This window comes from Exophiala oligosperma, assembly GCF_000835515.1.
Source record: "Exophiala oligosperma strain CBS 72588 unplaced genomic scaffold supercont1.1, whole genome shotgun sequence".
Lineage (NCBI taxonomy): Eukaryota > Fungi > Ascomycota > Eurotiomycetes > Chaetothyriales > Herpotrichiellaceae > Exophiala > Exophiala oligosperma.
Window position 1 is genome coordinate 89,826 of NW_015622818.1, and position 15,021 is coordinate 104,846.

General features: G+C 50.4%; 7 protein-coding genes across 14 annotated transcripts; 3 read left to right on the plus strand and 4 right to left on the minus strand.

Moving 5' to 3' along the window:
• The first annotated feature begins 304 nt into the window (after positions 1-304).
• On the plus strand, positions 305-2,496 carry PV06_00029. Of its 8 annotated transcripts, XM_016400483.1 has the most exons (5): positions 305-629; positions 690-780; positions 1,007-1,111; positions 1,222-1,616; positions 1,705-2,496. In XM_016400483.1, exons 1-5 carry the CDS (start codon positions 507-509, stop codon positions 2,410-2,412), a joined length of 1,422 nt encoding a protein of 473 aa, XP_016267536.1. In that variant the 5' UTR covers positions 305-506; the 3' UTR covers positions 2,413-2,496. The 8 variants fall into 8 exon arrangements, with proteins under 8 accessions (XP_016267536.1, XP_016267535.1, XP_016267538.1 ...); XM_016400482.1 differs by having other exon boundaries at positions 305-780; XM_016400485.1 differs by having other exon boundaries at positions 690-1,111.
• A 426-nt stretch (positions 2,497-2,922) lies between these two features.
• Positions 2,923-4,486, plus strand: PV06_00030 (uncharacterized protein). Its single transcript, XM_016400490.1, has 2 exons — positions 2,923-3,466; positions 3,600-4,486. Exons 1-2 carry the CDS (start codon positions 3,420-3,422, stop codon positions 4,309-4,311), a joined length of 759 nt encoding a protein of 252 aa, XP_016267543.1. The 5' UTR covers positions 2,923-3,419; the 3' UTR covers positions 4,312-4,486.
• Positions 4,487-4,564: 78 nt separating this feature from the next.
• Positions 4,565-5,685, minus strand: PV06_00031 (uncharacterized protein). The gene is made up of 3 exons (XM_016400491.1): positions 5,498-5,685; positions 5,319-5,430; positions 4,565-5,248 (listed from the first exon to the last, which is right to left on the minus strand). Exons 1-3 carry the CDS (start codon positions 5,533-5,535, stop codon positions 4,607-4,609), a joined length of 792 nt encoding a protein of 263 aa, XP_016267544.1. The 5' UTR covers positions 5,536-5,685; the 3' UTR covers positions 4,565-4,606.
• A 109-nt stretch (positions 5,686-5,794) lies between these two features.
• PV06_00032 (uncharacterized protein) lies at positions 5,795-7,375 on the plus strand. The gene is made up of 3 exons (XM_016400492.1): positions 5,795-6,091; positions 6,165-6,378; positions 6,461-7,375. Exons 1-3 carry the CDS (start codon positions 6,050-6,052, stop codon positions 6,592-6,594), a joined length of 390 nt encoding a protein of 129 aa, XP_016267545.1. The 5' UTR covers positions 5,795-6,049; the 3' UTR covers positions 6,595-7,375.
• On the minus strand, positions 6,912-8,170 carry PV06_00033 (uncharacterized protein). The gene has a single exon (XM_016400493.1). The coding sequence runs from the start codon at positions 7,861-7,863 to the stop codon at positions 7,135-7,137; it is 729 nt and encodes a 242-aa protein (XP_016267546.1). The 5' UTR covers positions 7,864-8,170; the 3' UTR covers positions 6,912-7,134.
• Positions 8,171-8,500: 330 nt separating this feature from the next.
• Positions 8,501-12,548, minus strand: PV06_00034 (uncharacterized protein). Its single transcript, XM_016400494.1, has 3 exons — positions 12,356-12,548; positions 11,614-12,207; positions 8,501-11,557 (listed from the first exon to the last, which is right to left on the minus strand). The coding sequence occupies exon 3, from the start codon at positions 11,443-11,445 to the stop codon at positions 8,944-8,946; it is 2,502 nt and encodes an 833-aa protein (XP_016267547.1). The 5' UTR covers positions 11,446-11,557; positions 11,614-12,207; positions 12,356-12,548; the 3' UTR covers positions 8,501-8,943.
• A 122-nt stretch (positions 12,549-12,670) lies between these two features.
• PV06_00035 (uncharacterized protein) lies at positions 12,671-14,925 on the minus strand. Its single transcript, XM_016400495.1, has one exon. The coding sequence runs from the start codon at positions 14,456-14,458 to the stop codon at positions 13,937-13,939; it is 522 nt and encodes a 173-aa protein (XP_016267548.1). The 5' UTR covers positions 14,459-14,925; the 3' UTR covers positions 12,671-13,936.
• Positions 14,926-15,021: the final 96 nt, after the last annotated feature.

The window sequence follows — 15,021 nt, forward strand, 5'->3', positions numbered from 1 at the left end:
TAGCATTTAAATGTGACCCGGTCGAGCCCTATTGGCCAGAACTGAGTCTACCACATCCCATCATACTTTTCAAGACGTTGCATGCAGAAAACTAGTCGTTTCTGGGCACGAAAAAAGCCGATTCTGGGTCCTCACATGCCGCCTAAGGAGCCTCGGGATTACGACCACGCTGGCAGTGATTGTGGCATGAGATCGTGGAGAGTTCTGGCATTTCCATGAGGCAGCTGAAGGGAAACCCCGCTTCATGCATAGAACTGCCACCTGTGGTCGAGTCCAGGGTAAGCCTCCGAAGGTACACTTCGCACGTACTGGTCCATCATGCTTCCGAGCTACTACTACTTACGAGTACTAGCATAGACTTCGAGTTCTTTTTTAGACTCCAATACGCCGCCGTTCGGCTCATACCTGCTTTTTTTTCTATCTCTTTCTCAGCCTCACTGTTCTGACCAGCATCTTCCTGTTTTTGCGCAGTGTACTGTGCGGCGCATTCGCCAGCATTCATAGCCATGGCGAGGCTCCTGCAGTCATTGCTATTGTTGCTGCTCATATGCGCTGGTCTGTCGCTGGCGCAGAATAGTAGCACCACAACCTCCGACACGACGACCACAACGAGTACCACTACTTCACCTGTAAGCGATCCGAGTTCGACGACAACGACATCAGATCTAACAACGACGCCGTTACCACAGACAACTACTTCAACTCTTCCCCCGAGTACAACTACAACCATCAGCACCACCCTATCTACCACAACAACTTCATTAGTTACCACTACTACCAGTATGTTTGATTTCCCAGCCTTTTGCAATGCATCCCGAATCTGCCTCGTTTCGCATCTCGTGCTGTTTTGCCTTTGCCTCTGCTCTTTATAATGTTCGAATCGTGGCAGCCACCACAAGCTTCACCACCACATCTGATACCACGTCCTCCTCCTCAACGTCGTCCACGCGCTCCAGCACTTCATCGACCTCAGAGACCTCCACTTATACTTCCCCTTCCACCACAGTTCCCACCACGACCACTACTTCTATTTCTAGTAGTAGTACTACTACTACTACCACCACTACCACGCCCTCCCCTTCCCCAACTACAACCACATCAAGCACTACCAGTGAGTATCCGTTTCGATATTCATCTTTCGCCTTAGACGTGCCACGAAAGCCGGGTTCTCTTCTTGACTGCTCTTTGAAGGTACAATACTAATGCAGAATCATTTTCTAGCCTTGAGCACTACCTCATCGACTACCACAACCACGACAACCCCCTCCCCAACGCCCACATCTACCACGACTACACAGAGTACCACCAGCAGCCCTGTTGTTATAACAACTACCAGTTCATCCATTTCGTACTCCACCAACACCGAGACAATCACCTCTGTGGTTCCAACCACTTCGGATGGCACTACAGCGTATACGACCCTGACTTCCGTTGTCGTTGCGACATCGCCAGCTACTACAGTGGTAGATGTAGGCACGACTACAAGCACGCCTGGGTCGACTCCTTCTATCGCAGCAGCAAACAGTGGGTCGAGTAGCAGCAGTTCTGGACTGTCCACTGGAGCTAAAGCTGGCATTGGAGTTGGCGTTGGTATCGCCGTAGTGGGTGCAGCTCTTGTAAGTACTATTTTCTGGGGAAACCCTCCCCTACCCGCCAAATTGCACTCCATTAGACGTACGGTCGGAAGCACTGACTCTCGCCTAGTTCGGTTGGTGGTATGCATGGTACATGCGACGACGACGAAATCGCAACTCTCTAGCTCACGACCATTACGATGCCAACGGACCCATCCCTGGCATGAGCGAGTACGGCGGATCTGCAACCGGTGGGCGTTCAGGGATGGGCGCCATGGCAGCCGTAGCTGGATACTCTTCAAACCGCTCCGACAACACTCGATCCGAACTTGCTTCTCCTCCTTTACAACCTCCACCTAGGTCTCCGGACCGACTCCTCCCCGCCGCAGCAGGCATCCGCTCATGGGGCTCAGTTTCACCACCTCCTCAGCAAGGTTCGTCGGGCAGGTCAGTCTCCGACGCGAGCGAATACTCTCAAAATCATGCATCATACCCTCAGCAGCAACAGGAGCCGGGCCGGATGAGTGCAGCTGCTGCCGGATACTTTTCCGACGCCAACGAACTGCCCGGTGGTCAACCACAAAGCCAGCCTGAGCAGTCCCATCAGCGTCACCTGTCTGGCGATTCGGGACCAGTTTCGGCGCAAAGCCAAGCATACTCCCAAGATGAGGGCTACTACCCCAATGCCTCGGCCGGGCAGAATCCTTATGAGCTCCCCGGGGGCCAGGATGCGGGTCAAAATAACTATCGAGGTGTAGATCCAGAGGTACCTTTACACCAGAGGTACGACAGGGTCCCTGTACGTCCTGGACATCTAGGTCCTTCACATAATTTTTGATGGCGTTATGAAGAGTATTGCAAAAGTCGGGTATATATGAACAAGTACGAATAATGTGAAAATATTAATCTCGATTGACGTTGATTATTTTTCGTGGCTTGTACCTATGTTTGAGAAGACGTCCATTTATAGGTACGAATAGTAGTAGTAGTAGTAGTAGTAGTAGTAGTAGTAGTAGTAGTAGTAGTAGTAGTAGTAGTAGTAGTAGTAGTAGTAGTAGTAGTCAAGCAATTCACAGGTGAGGTCTACGGCATAAGATGGAAAGGATCGAGGTATAACATATGCTGTACGTCTCTTTTTTTATATATACAAGCATTCGAACACTTGAGGTGCAAGTACTGCATATATATTACCTTAGGATATGAAGGTAGTATGAAGTCGGTGGTCCCATGTGGCACCGTGTACGACCTCCACGTCATTCGACAAACTTTTACAGAGTACACAGACCAGTATTCGAATGTCCAGTCGCCACGTTGCTTCATTCTAGAGGTACTCGAGTATATGGAATGGGATTAATTGCCCATAATTGGCATACCTCAACTGTTTCCCTCTCTCTCTCGCTCTCTCTTTCCTTGATCCGCGCAAAGTAGGACAGTAACCTATAGATTTCTGTGTTAATTTACTTGTTCTTTTATTTCCTGTCTTTGGATTCATTGGTTCGAGCCACCACGACAGCAAGTCTTTTGACTCACCGACATATAGACACCGAACAGAACACCCGACACCGACTTCTCTGTTGTGAGGGAATTATAATATATTTCACGGGAGCACAAAACAGCAATCTCCAGAAAAAACACATACTCGACTCTACTTGGCGAGTGAACCTGGGATTCTATTTTATCTTTTCCTTTCACCCTCACTGTTCATCTGTCTCTCTCGAAAGGGCCAAAAAAAGAAACAATTATATCTACGGGGTACGGACATATATCATCAACTTCGCTCCTTTTTTGAATCAGCAACTACCTTGGAAGTTTGTCACCGATTGGATCTCCGCCGCCTCCCAAAAGATGTCTCAAGGCTCGGAGGGTTCCCAAAGGCCCGTCGTATGTGTTTTGTAAGTTACAAGTCCATGTCCCGAAATTCCAAGTCCAAGTCACACCAAAAAAGAAAAAAAAGAAACACACCCGAAACCCAGGCGTATCTTCACCAAGTAATACTGACCATTTCCCTCTCTTTCCCCCAAAAAGCTGTGCGTCTTCACCCGGCAAGAACCCGATCCACCTGGAGTCCGCCCGGACCTTGGGCGAGGCTTTGCACGAGGCCGGTTACAACCTCGTCTATGGAGGTGGGACGATGGGCATCATGGGGGAATTGGCCAGCACCCTGGTTTCCCTGTCGGGTCCCAAATCGGTCCAGGGGATCATCCCGAGAGCCCTCATCAAGTCCGAGTTGGACCCTTCCACGAGATCTTCGACCAGTCAGAAAGGTACGGAAGGGATGAGAAAGGCCGAGAGGACAATGTCCGAACAACAACTGCAACGCATCGACAGCAACGAGGACCCCGACAGTAAAATCGTGCCCGAGTCGGAATTCGGGGCCACCCGCATCGTCCCCGACATGCACACCCGCAAGAGCATGATGGCCAGGACGGTGGAGGCCGGGGGTCCGGGGTCGGGCTTCGTCGCCCTCGCCGGCGGGTACGGCACCATCGAGGAGGTCATGGAGATGGTGACCTGGAACCAACTGGGCATCCACAAGATCCCCATCGTCCTGGTCAACATCGACGGTTACTGGAACGGACTGTTGGACTGGGTCAGGAATTCGATCCGCGAGGGTTTCGTCAGTGAAGGCGCGGCCAACATCTTGGTCGAGGTGAAGCGTACGGACGAGGTCGTCCAGGCTCTGCGTGACTATCAACTCGCCCCCGGCAGGTACAAGTTGGACTGGAGTCTAGAGTGAATTAAATCGAACCAAAGAAACCAAGAGAGACAAACAGTATCAGACTCTCGACTCACATATCAATCGGGAATGGGAAATGACAAGGACAAATATTAGAACAGAAAAAACATGGGGAAGTAAAAAAAAAAGAAGAATCTCATCACCGACTTTCTTGGTTTCATTTGTCCTTGCCCTTCACTCGAATACATTGGTAGAGAAGTTTTGCTATTGTGACAAAAAGCCTTTACTCGCTCCCAAAACGCCGTTGCCCCCCCCCCCCCTGGAATGCATTTTGCACCATTCTTCCTGTTTGCGACTACGAGTCGGTCTCCATGGCGTCTCCCTCTGCGCCCGTCGATTCGACATTCGCTTCCAACAGGGGGCCGATCTCTTGTCCGTCGTAAAGTTTGAGTTTCTCCAGCTTCTTGCGGCCGCCACCACCGCCGTCCTTCTCCCCGACGCCCATCACGGCCAAACTCGTATTGTCGACCGTCAGCTCTTTGTCCTGGGCGAGACTCTCCTTCAGGGCCAGCAAGGCGTGCTTGATCAGCTCGTCCCTGCTGCAGTCCGCAAACTCGTCCAGGTGTCTCTCGAGGTACGTCCGCGCCATTTGACTCCGAGCTCCGATGGCGCAGGCCAACATCTCTTGCGTCAATCCCGAGGGGGAGAATTCGAACAGGTGAGGTCCCAGCTCGTCGACGCCCGCCACCAGCAGTCCGACGCCGTAGGGTCTCTTGCCGTAGTGTTGCGTGTTGGTCTGGGCCCGGTCGCCGATCATGTTGACGATGCGCTCGACGGGGATGGGGCGGCCGTAGGTCATCTTGGACGATAAGGACTGTTGCTTCATGAAATTCGAGAGGACACGGGCGTCGGAGGCGAGACCTGCGAGGGCGACTCCCAAGTGATCATCCACACCCACAATCTTTTTCTGATATGATGAGAGTTCTTCTGCGTTTCTCTGTAGGATCACATTGCGTGAGTGACTTGTTTCCATGCATGTCATTTTAACCACAAAGACACAAACGAACCTTCAGCGCCGTCAGGACGACATGTTTCTTGCTGGTGATTCCCACAACCACCGAACCTTGCTTGACTGCCTCTTGAGCATATTCGACCTGGAATATTCGACCTTGAGGTGAACTGGACGGATAGATGGCGTTAGTTATACAGTTACAAAAAGGGCAAGCAAGAAGGTGGACTGCCTTACAATGTGACAGAGTCGTTGTCGTAATTGTTTCTGAACATCTTGGTTTTGAACTTGAGGGTTTTTCCCCTAAAGATTGAGGAAGTGAAAAGGGCTGACTTGCGGTACTGAGAAAAGGAATTCTAACCGTGGGCTTGTAGAGGAAATAACTTGCAGTACGTGAGTTGAAGTACAGAACAACTAGGCAATTGGGACGCGCAAATGCACCTCGTTCTCCGCGAATCAGTTGGAGCTTGACTTATTAGCAGGTCCAGGAACCTTCTCCAAAGACTAGTAATAATAGACTGCGCTGCGCTGCGGCTCATGGACACCACAAACCCAGCCACCATCCAACATACCGTAGTTTGCGACCTACAACTTTGCTTCATTCATACAACTCATTCTTCTTCGCAAAACCTTTCTCAAACCCCTTCTACAGAACGTTCATTACGATAGATCCGACACTCCGTATCTCGACTGAAAAGGCTTTCCTCGGCCGCCCGAACCAGCGCATTCCTGCTGCCTTATACCGGTACCGCCGCACCGTCATACGACACAACATACATCCCATTTCCCATGATGACGGCAGGATTAAAAACAATCATCGCTCTCTCCTTTGTACGTCCTCCCCGCCTGACTCCTCCACACACAAGACTAGTCGTGTGGTAAATTGACACTGCTCAAAAACCAGGTCCTCGCCATCGGCTTCCTCCTCGTCATCCTTTCCGCCGCTCTCTTCCACAACTTCCTCACCCTCCTCGTGGTGGCGACGTATGTGTTGGCTCCCGTGCCGAACTGGATCGCCTCGAGATGTGCGAACCCCGATGATTTCATCGAAAGCAATGCCAGTGCTTGGATCGATCTTGGACGGTTCGCGACCGGCTTCTTGGTTGTCATGGGCATAGGTAAGTTTTTGTTTGGTGTTGGGTAATGCCGGAAAAGAAAAGAAAAAGGTTCGCATTGTGCTGACAAGAAAATACAAAATAGCCCTGCCTGTTTTACTGGCACATTGCGCTCTCATCAAAATCCCAGCAATGGTCATGTCGATCGTCGGTGGCCTTCTGATATACGGAACCATCATCAGTTTCACGCAGTTTTTCAAGGAGGAGCAAGACTTTTGATCGCATTTCTCGAGAGCTTAGGACCTAGGTAGCTCAACGAACCCATGTATCATCTATGTCGTACATGTTAGGCTATTGTGGTTGTGGGCGCTCACCAAGGGTGGTACTCGGGACTGTCAGGATGGCCGATGGGTTTCGTTTCTTTTCTTTTTTTTGGGAAAGAAAGAAAGAACATGTCATTGTAGACAACCAAAATTTCCCACCCCGATGTCAAGCGACGGCACGTGAGATTGAGCTCCAAGGCATTTATTCATTTTATAGCAAGCAATTTATTGAAGCGACAAAATGGAAACCAAGCCATCTACAGACTTCAAGAACTCAAGACAGCGGAATCAACACGTATTTAGCATCAAAGGAAGGATCATGAGATTGCAGGCTCACCATTTCTCTGGCCTTGGTTCTCCTCGCGCACACGGAACGGTCACACGGCGTTGCATTCATGCGTGAGGATAGACGTCCCGGAGAGATAGTTGCCAGTACACCGCCGGACTATAAGGAGAGGTAGCTAGAAAAAGAGGGTGTCCCTTGTCATTCTTTCAATCAAAACTCCCTCCAACCTTCACCACCAGTGATCATATTCGCCGCTTGTTCTTTGTTTTTGTCCGACATGGAAACCCAGATGGAAGATGCGTCCGAGACGGGGGAAGTGCCGAATTTGCCTTCACAAAAGGTCATGAAACGTTGAAATTCTCCGAGGGATTTTTGTGTAATGATATCCTTGATACTGTCAATATTGTCGACATTGTTGGTGGTGGTGGTGTTTGTAGTGCTAACAGAGGAGGAAAGAATGGAATTCTTGTATGATTCGACCTGACTCAGAAAGGTTCGAGAGCTTTCGTAAGGCGAAGTTGAGTAATCATTCGACGTTTCGTCCTCATCGTCGACATCTCCAAGTTCATCCTCGTCCTCGGTCGTTCGTCGTCTCCAAACAAACTCAAACACTTCTTCATCCTTGACGTCCTCGTACCAAGCCCTGGCATTTTCAATGTCCCCTTCGATTCGATGGAGGATGCCGTGTAGGTACATGGCCTCCCAAGCCGGCTTGGCCTGCATGTGCCTGAGGAGGAAATGTGCAGAAGGCAAATCGCGGTTCAATAAGTGTAGACCGGCTTCGAGGACCGGATGAAGTCGCAGGGACGAGATGGAGTCGGCAGGGATGTGTGGTTTCGCGGGAGAAACGGGTAGGGACAAGGGGACGTGGGCTCTCGAGGGCGGGAGGAGGGACGTCAGGGTCGACTTGTAAGACGACGGCGAGGTCGACTCACCCATATCGATAGGTGTACACCGTCGTTCGTCGTCGTCTCAAGTTTTTGTCCACCGACAAAACAAAACACAACCTTTTGGGGAGGGGAAGGAGTTCGAACCAAGCGGAATGGAAAAAAGTACTCCGTATGGCAAAAGAATAGAAAATCTCACTCGGCTCCTCTAATGAGTAACTTCTCCCTTTTTTGACTTACCAAGTTCTTCTTCTTGTTGTTTTTGGTAAAAGAAGGTCCAAAAGAATGACAATGACCGACACCCTTGTCATGAAACTTCTTTTCCTCTTTCGTAGACGTCATGATGATGTGAAAAAAAGAATGATACATACATTTGTAAACGGCGGCTCCCCGTCAGTACGACTGAAATTTTGACTTGCCGGAGCGATCCATCGTGTCTTGAGCGAAAATTGTATCATAGACTTGGGGGTGTATGTAGTAAGAAGACAAAAGCGAAAAGAATCAAGTTGTTGTAAGGAAAGGGGTGCAGTACTCAGACTTCCTCAGAAATGATTGGTTTTCTCAGGAGATTCAACAGAGAGCCAACACCAAAAACGCCTTGTCCACCCAGTAATCCTGACTATTAGAACGAGATCAATGCGAATGATGCCATAAATCTAAATACCTTAACACAATACACATAAAGAAAGTATTCGATCGCAAACGTGATTGATTATATTCATAGCATACATAAAAAATGATAGCCCTAAATGTTGAGCTCCCAACACACTCTTTGAACGCCGGGTGGTTCAAAGGCTTTGCACAATTGGTGCACTAATAGTTTCAATCATTTTCTTTGATATGAGCCATGCTGATTGAATACACATGGTTCTGTTTGGCAAGGCAGGTCTTCGACTGGCCATTGCCGTATTGGTTGTATTAGTTGATGATACAGTTCCTGCACTCTTTGACTTCGCTTGCGCCTGAAGTCCTCCAAGTTTAGCGACTAACTCCGGAATAAGGGCTTTCGGCAGGCGCAAATGCTGCATCATCAGTCTACTGATTCGCAAGGCGCAGCCGGGAGGATAGAGCTAGTCGGAATACTTCGCCGAGAGACATCTTTCGTGCAATCTTACACCACCATCGACATCGTTCAAGGCTGGGCAAAGATTGAATCTTGAAGGTATTGTGCCGCAAGATTGGGAGCAGAAGCAAATTGCTGTATTGAGCAATATGTTGCCACTCGTTTGTTGTCCGATGTGTTTGGTAACGCCCTTCTAGGTTCTGCCCAGTTTCGTGAAGGCAACTGCCACTCTCTTGGAGTGCTGTCGTGGTTCGGCTTGACCGAATCATCGATGATGTTGCAGATCATTCGGGGATCTGTGAGCGTGCGTCGCACCTGAGTCTGAAGTTTCTCATTGGTCTTTGACAACGTTCTCTTATGACCTCTGGGAGAGCTGGTAATTGGTCGCATGCCAAGGATACCTTGCTCAGCCAGCCGCTGAGGTGTAGGAGTAACACTTTGACTTGGGGTTTCAGAATGCGTCGACAACGACATCAGAGCCTGCAGAGCATCTACTTCGTGGCTGGTGGAAAGCTGGTGCTTTGAAGTCTTACTAAGAGGCTCCTCGCTGCTGCCATATCCCTCATCACAAAACTTGCCAAACGAAACATCTGGTTTCAACAACGTAGTTGGAGGTGGTTGCGAGCTCGCTTCTGATGAGGAGCACATCCTCGCCAGGGTTGAGCTGAATTGCTCTGCTGACCCGCCTTTAGAACGCATGGATGAGGACCATGATGAATTCGACGAGATCGATGACGATCTTGATCGGGAAGTAAGTGAAGGTGTTTCGGAGACCACCGAGAGTGGTGAGGCTGAGGACGTTGATCGGTTCGAATACTCCCTCGTTGTCTCTGCAGGACGTAGAAGGGTTCTCATCGATGGCAGTGTGCAGCCTTGAGGTCGAGGTGGGGGACAGCGTTCCAGGTTTGCATTCATGAGGCATTGCTTTCGCATGTTGCGCAAAGCATCTACAGACGCAGAACAACGAAGCGAAGTCTTGCCGCAATTGCCGGCCCATTGGAAGGCATCGCCAACGCGGGGGGTTGTTTGTGGAGTAGGAAGGTTTCGCAGATGAGGTCGCACCGGAAGCCCAGAGGCTCGAGCAGGACTCATCTCAACCGGGGTTTGTGGAGTGATAGGCTCTTGCTTAGTCGTGCTAGACTTGAAGCTGTCGCTGAAGTTGAGGTCATAAACCCGAGACGCCTCTGGACTGTTGACCGGGGTTTCCTTCCCGTGTTTCTCGAGATAGTAAGCAGATATCTGTGCCATCTGATCTGCCGGCAGGTTTCTCCGCAAGAAGTCATCTGCTAAGCTCGAGTCTTTGACCAGGCCAGGACCTAGTCGATTGATGATATCCGTCCACCAGGCGTCGGTGAAGGTCTGGGTATCTGCGGTTTCGTCCAACCCGACCTGCGAGACCATATCAGCCAGGGAATTGCTTGATCCACTCCCAGGGGGTGAAGACCCAGGCGATAGTGAGCCAGAACGGCATTGCGGTTGTTCTTTGGTCACTCTACTGAGTGACAATACGATCTTGCTCCAGACATCAAAGGACTCCTTAGGAACATGCAGCTCATAGTCGATGAGCTGTAGATACTCCCGTTCGTTCTCATTAATCTCGTTGCTGCGCAATCCAGATATTTTACTCCATGCTCGTGCAGAATAATTTCTATCTTGCAGGTATTTGGAGGCTAGCATCAAGGCTGACAAAAACATCCGCCGACCGCATTGCATGGCACGACATGGGGATTCATTTTCGGCGCTTGTGCAGGGTAGCTTGGACTTGAGTAACACGAGGTAATAGAGGGCCACTTGCAGAGTCGAGTAGCTCGTCTTGGATCGCCTTAATGTTTCTTGAATGAAGACGCGGAGAGGAAGGACGCCGGCGCCATTGAAGCATGTCGACGACATGGGCGGGCATGCAGACATGGGCCAGATAGCAGTGACTAGCCTCGTCGCAAAGCAGACAAGCAGGGCGACAAAATGCTCGGTAACATCTGTGTCCCGCTTCAGCTTGCAGGGCCCTGAGAGACTCTTGCCGAGACAGGATGATCGTCGAGAGCTTGATTTTCGGAGTTGGGGTTCGAGGGTGATTTCTCCCCCACGATGTGGGCGGGTGCTTTGTGAAGAGACTCTCGGGCAGCCTGCGGCCTTGGACTGAACCTTTGCCAAAGATTCTGAAGCCGCATTCTGGTCAAGATGGGTCGATGGAAATCGGCTGCTACAGGAAACTTCGTCTCTAGTGTGCAGGCCTTTCAGTAAGTAGTCCTGGGACTCGAGACCAGTCGAGCATCGCGACTGCTGTTCATCTTTCTCATCGTCTTCTAGGAAAGCTTCGCCCAGGTCGGTAGCGCTTGTCCATGTGGTATGACTAGACGACTCGGACGAAATAGACCCTTGAGAAGAGTCGCTAACGCTCAAAACGTCATCGACTGAAGCGACACTGCCTTGGTCGACATCTTTCTTGCATTTAAATTGTGCCGTGGGCCAGTTTGATTCAGGGACCTTGTAGTGTCCTTGCGTGTCAAGCCACCCTTGCACATTTTGAGGATTATAGGTGTTGGAGAAACCTGTCATCTCGCCAACGCCCATCTTCTTGTGTTCAGAGACCTTCTCCAAAGGGTTCAGATCTCGTGATCGAAGGTGAAGTTCAGGCTATTGCGCGAACTTGTTGGGGTGATCGAATTGACCGAAAAAGAATAACCTGATGGGTCATGTTAGTATGTTGATGTACGCATTGACGTTACATATCCATCTCACCGATAGATAGGAGGTTTACCGCAAACCCACCGCTAGTCAGAGTACAATAGTAGCTGTTTTGTATGGTCAAGAGGTCTTGATCTAACCAGCAGTGTCTCGATATCTTTGCGCGAGAACTATGCGCAAATATCGGAGAACAGATGCTTGTCAATCTTGTGACGATCTTGATTCAAAATGACCAAAACAGTATATGACTCTGGCGGTGGGCTTTGACGGGGGTATGATCCTGTAACGAAGTGTTTTGTCCAAGAACTCATGTTTCTTTTGACTATATTATGACTGTAAGGGATTGGTTCAGAAGTATTCGTTGAGCATGAATCGGTGGCGATGACCGATTTGAGATGCACAGAACGTCGGAAATTGATGACAATTCAAGTAGTCGATATTGCTGAGAGGAGATGGAGGCTTTGCAGCCAAGGGTGAAGTAAACTTGTGCTTAGGTAGACGTGAGGCTCAAGTTGTATCGTAGATAGGGCACCTGCCGACCAAGTCCGCGGTTCGGTGAGGGCCTGACGGGACAAGAGACGTTGTATCGTACACAAACAATGATGCTGTTTGAGAGGACAAGGAGGAAGGAAGTAGATTATCAGGAGCCTGTAGCCAGCCATGGTGGTTGAGTCAGTGGTTTGTTTGAGCCATATGATGAGTCTTTCTCTCGATTGCAGATTGCAGGCGTGCGTGGCGAAGAGCGCAGTCGCAGTCGCAAGTCAGTGAGTAAGTCGGAGCGTGCTGAATTGCTTACAAGAAAGGGCCAGTATGTGCAAATCGCCGTACTCGGTGTCTTTGGTGATTGCAAAAAATCCTATAACCTAGACAAGGCCAAATATCCAGCAGCCGTTGCTGCGAGCCATGGTTTGCTTCATTGTGGTTGTTTCTGGGGGAAGGGCAAGATTCTTCGGGCGTTGCAAGAGGGAGCGCAGGTATATGGGAATACGGGCGCTGGGGGGGCCAGTCCAGTCATCGCAGGTTCAGGTCTTCGCCACAGCCCAGCAATTGAACGCCGCTCAGATCAGCGGATGACTCAATCTGCCTCAACGAGAACACCCTCCCCGTCCCCAGTACGAGGCCTCCGTAGCCTTCAGCATCCTTATCCACCACTCCGGCCAGGCACAAAATATTGAACCTTGACTGCGTGTACTGGAGTTCGCCTCCCAAATTTTGTCAGAGTAATACCCGTACTGCCAGAATGATGCCCATCCTAGTACGGAGAATTCTCTACGAGGACAGAGTGCTATCTCTTGTTTGACTGACTAAACGGCATCCTGTGTTTTGTCTATCGAGTGAGTGAGGACTGAGTACTGAGTGGTCAAGACCATCCGGCTGGTTCAGTATGCTCCAGCTCTCCTTCCAGGCAGCATGACCATTGTCAATGCTTCTTACTTCTGCCGGCCGTTTATGCTGCTGTGGCTGACTATCGGGTCGAATAACAATTCTTTCACCAGGCAGGCAAACATTTGCGGCCGCTATTCTGAGCAACGGTGACCATTTCTGGGCGACACGCCTTTCTGCTACCTGAACTGTTTTGTTTTTGCGAACACATCTGCTCCTGGCCTTCGTGCATTCCATATAAAAATAACATGGCCTTTCCTTTCCCTACGATCTTGTCAAGGTGAGCACGCTGATTATGCACACACACGCACACAAACATAAACCCGCGCCGGCACCTTGCTCGAGCGATGCAACACGAGGAGGCAAATGACAACTCGTTACGGAGTACAAGAGCACAACTAATCAGAACGCCTCACACAGGAGGCGGGAAATAGATCGGACCAGTCATGAAATCGTGGATGGTGAATCATCGACAGCCTGATTCGCCCTGCAGAAATAAGGAATGCTTGCTGTGTTCCAGGTGGCCCATGCGCTTCGCATTAGGCAGGGTAAGGCGGAGGAGGTGAAGTGCTTGTAATCGTAGAGGAGCCAGTTGGGGGGAGACAGGTCAGGCTGCACAGAGGTCGAACGTCCGGAGGCCGGAAAATCTCACGGAGCAACATGACTCAAAATCTCAATCCCAAACGAGTGGCCAACCATTCCGAGAAGGAGCCAACGCCACTTAGCCCCCTTTGGCCACATGTCCGGCGCTCTTTCTCCAACTGTCCCATTTCCAATCAGTTATTGGGGCTTGTCCTTGTTTCTGGAACAGCCGTCTTCGTCTTATCAGATGATGCCTTTTCAGTACTCGACCTGTTCGCCTGTCCAATCTGGTAGATGGTCTCAGATCTGAACTGGGGGCCAGTCTGTACGCCTGCGGACGGCAGAACAACTGCCTCGTCGAAATTGTGGCTTATGGTGGAGTCGGTCAATTCTCCAATGTCATCTTGCATTGCTAGATTAATTCGCTTCTCTTGGCTTCGAACTCCCGAATCGTGATCAGACTTTCCTGCAAATTCCGAGACCGCAACTGGGATCTCGTGGAGTTCCGGCAGGCAGCAAGTTCGACGCTGTTATCGAATGAGGAGGCATCTTCTCTCCGGTCACATCGCCGACCATGGCGACAGTGAACCTCTGGCATCATGTGCATCCCATCACAGGTAGGTAGGTATCGACTTGACCCCAAATCGAGTACGAGTACACAGCGGTTCGACCGAAGTCGGTCAAAGTTGTGCACACCAATGCACAAAATCACTTCGACCGTTTCTGAACAGCCAAAATCCTTACAGCGGCACACTCTGCACTTGTCTTGTTTGTCATCACGGTCGAATCCGATCACTTCGCTCGTACGAATAGCGTATACCCAGTACGCAGTCATACCCAAAACACTCCGCGGGTGGTTTGCATATCGTCCATACGAGGAAGGCTGGACGCTCACTTCGGCGGACGGATTTGGCCAACTTCCGCTTGCATCCATTGCCAGCGATGCTACGCAGTCTCACACGCGTCTAAAACCGAGGAGACAAGCAGAGTCAACCTGACTGGCTGGCGAACCACCCTTCGCTAACTGATCAGGCATGAACTGTAGTTGATCCCGCTTGATCATCGAGCACAAGTCATGTTTCATCCGAGTATCGCGAGCCAACTGACATCGCTATGATCACTGCCGTCTTCTGGAAGCTGACGGCTGTAGACGAGCCCACCACTAACGCTGTAGGCGATGCCACCAGGTTTGAAAAGACAGGTCCAAGGTTTGGGGGCTCTTGGCTCGCTGTGCTTTCACTGGGGGCATAGCCCGCTGGAACATCATGGGAACGACTCCTAATCGCTGGGCAAATCAAGTTTCACTTGTGTGTCTTCTGTATCATGTTGCCCTACCTTGAGAAGTCTGCCTGCTGAGAGTCAGTGGAGCAAGTAATTGGGCTGGAGAGTGTGATATAGGTGCGAGTGTGGTCTGGGAACAAAGAAAAGAACTCGAGAAGAGAGCGGCTGCTGCCTAGATATTGTAGAATCACGTGATGATGGCGCGGCCAGATCTTG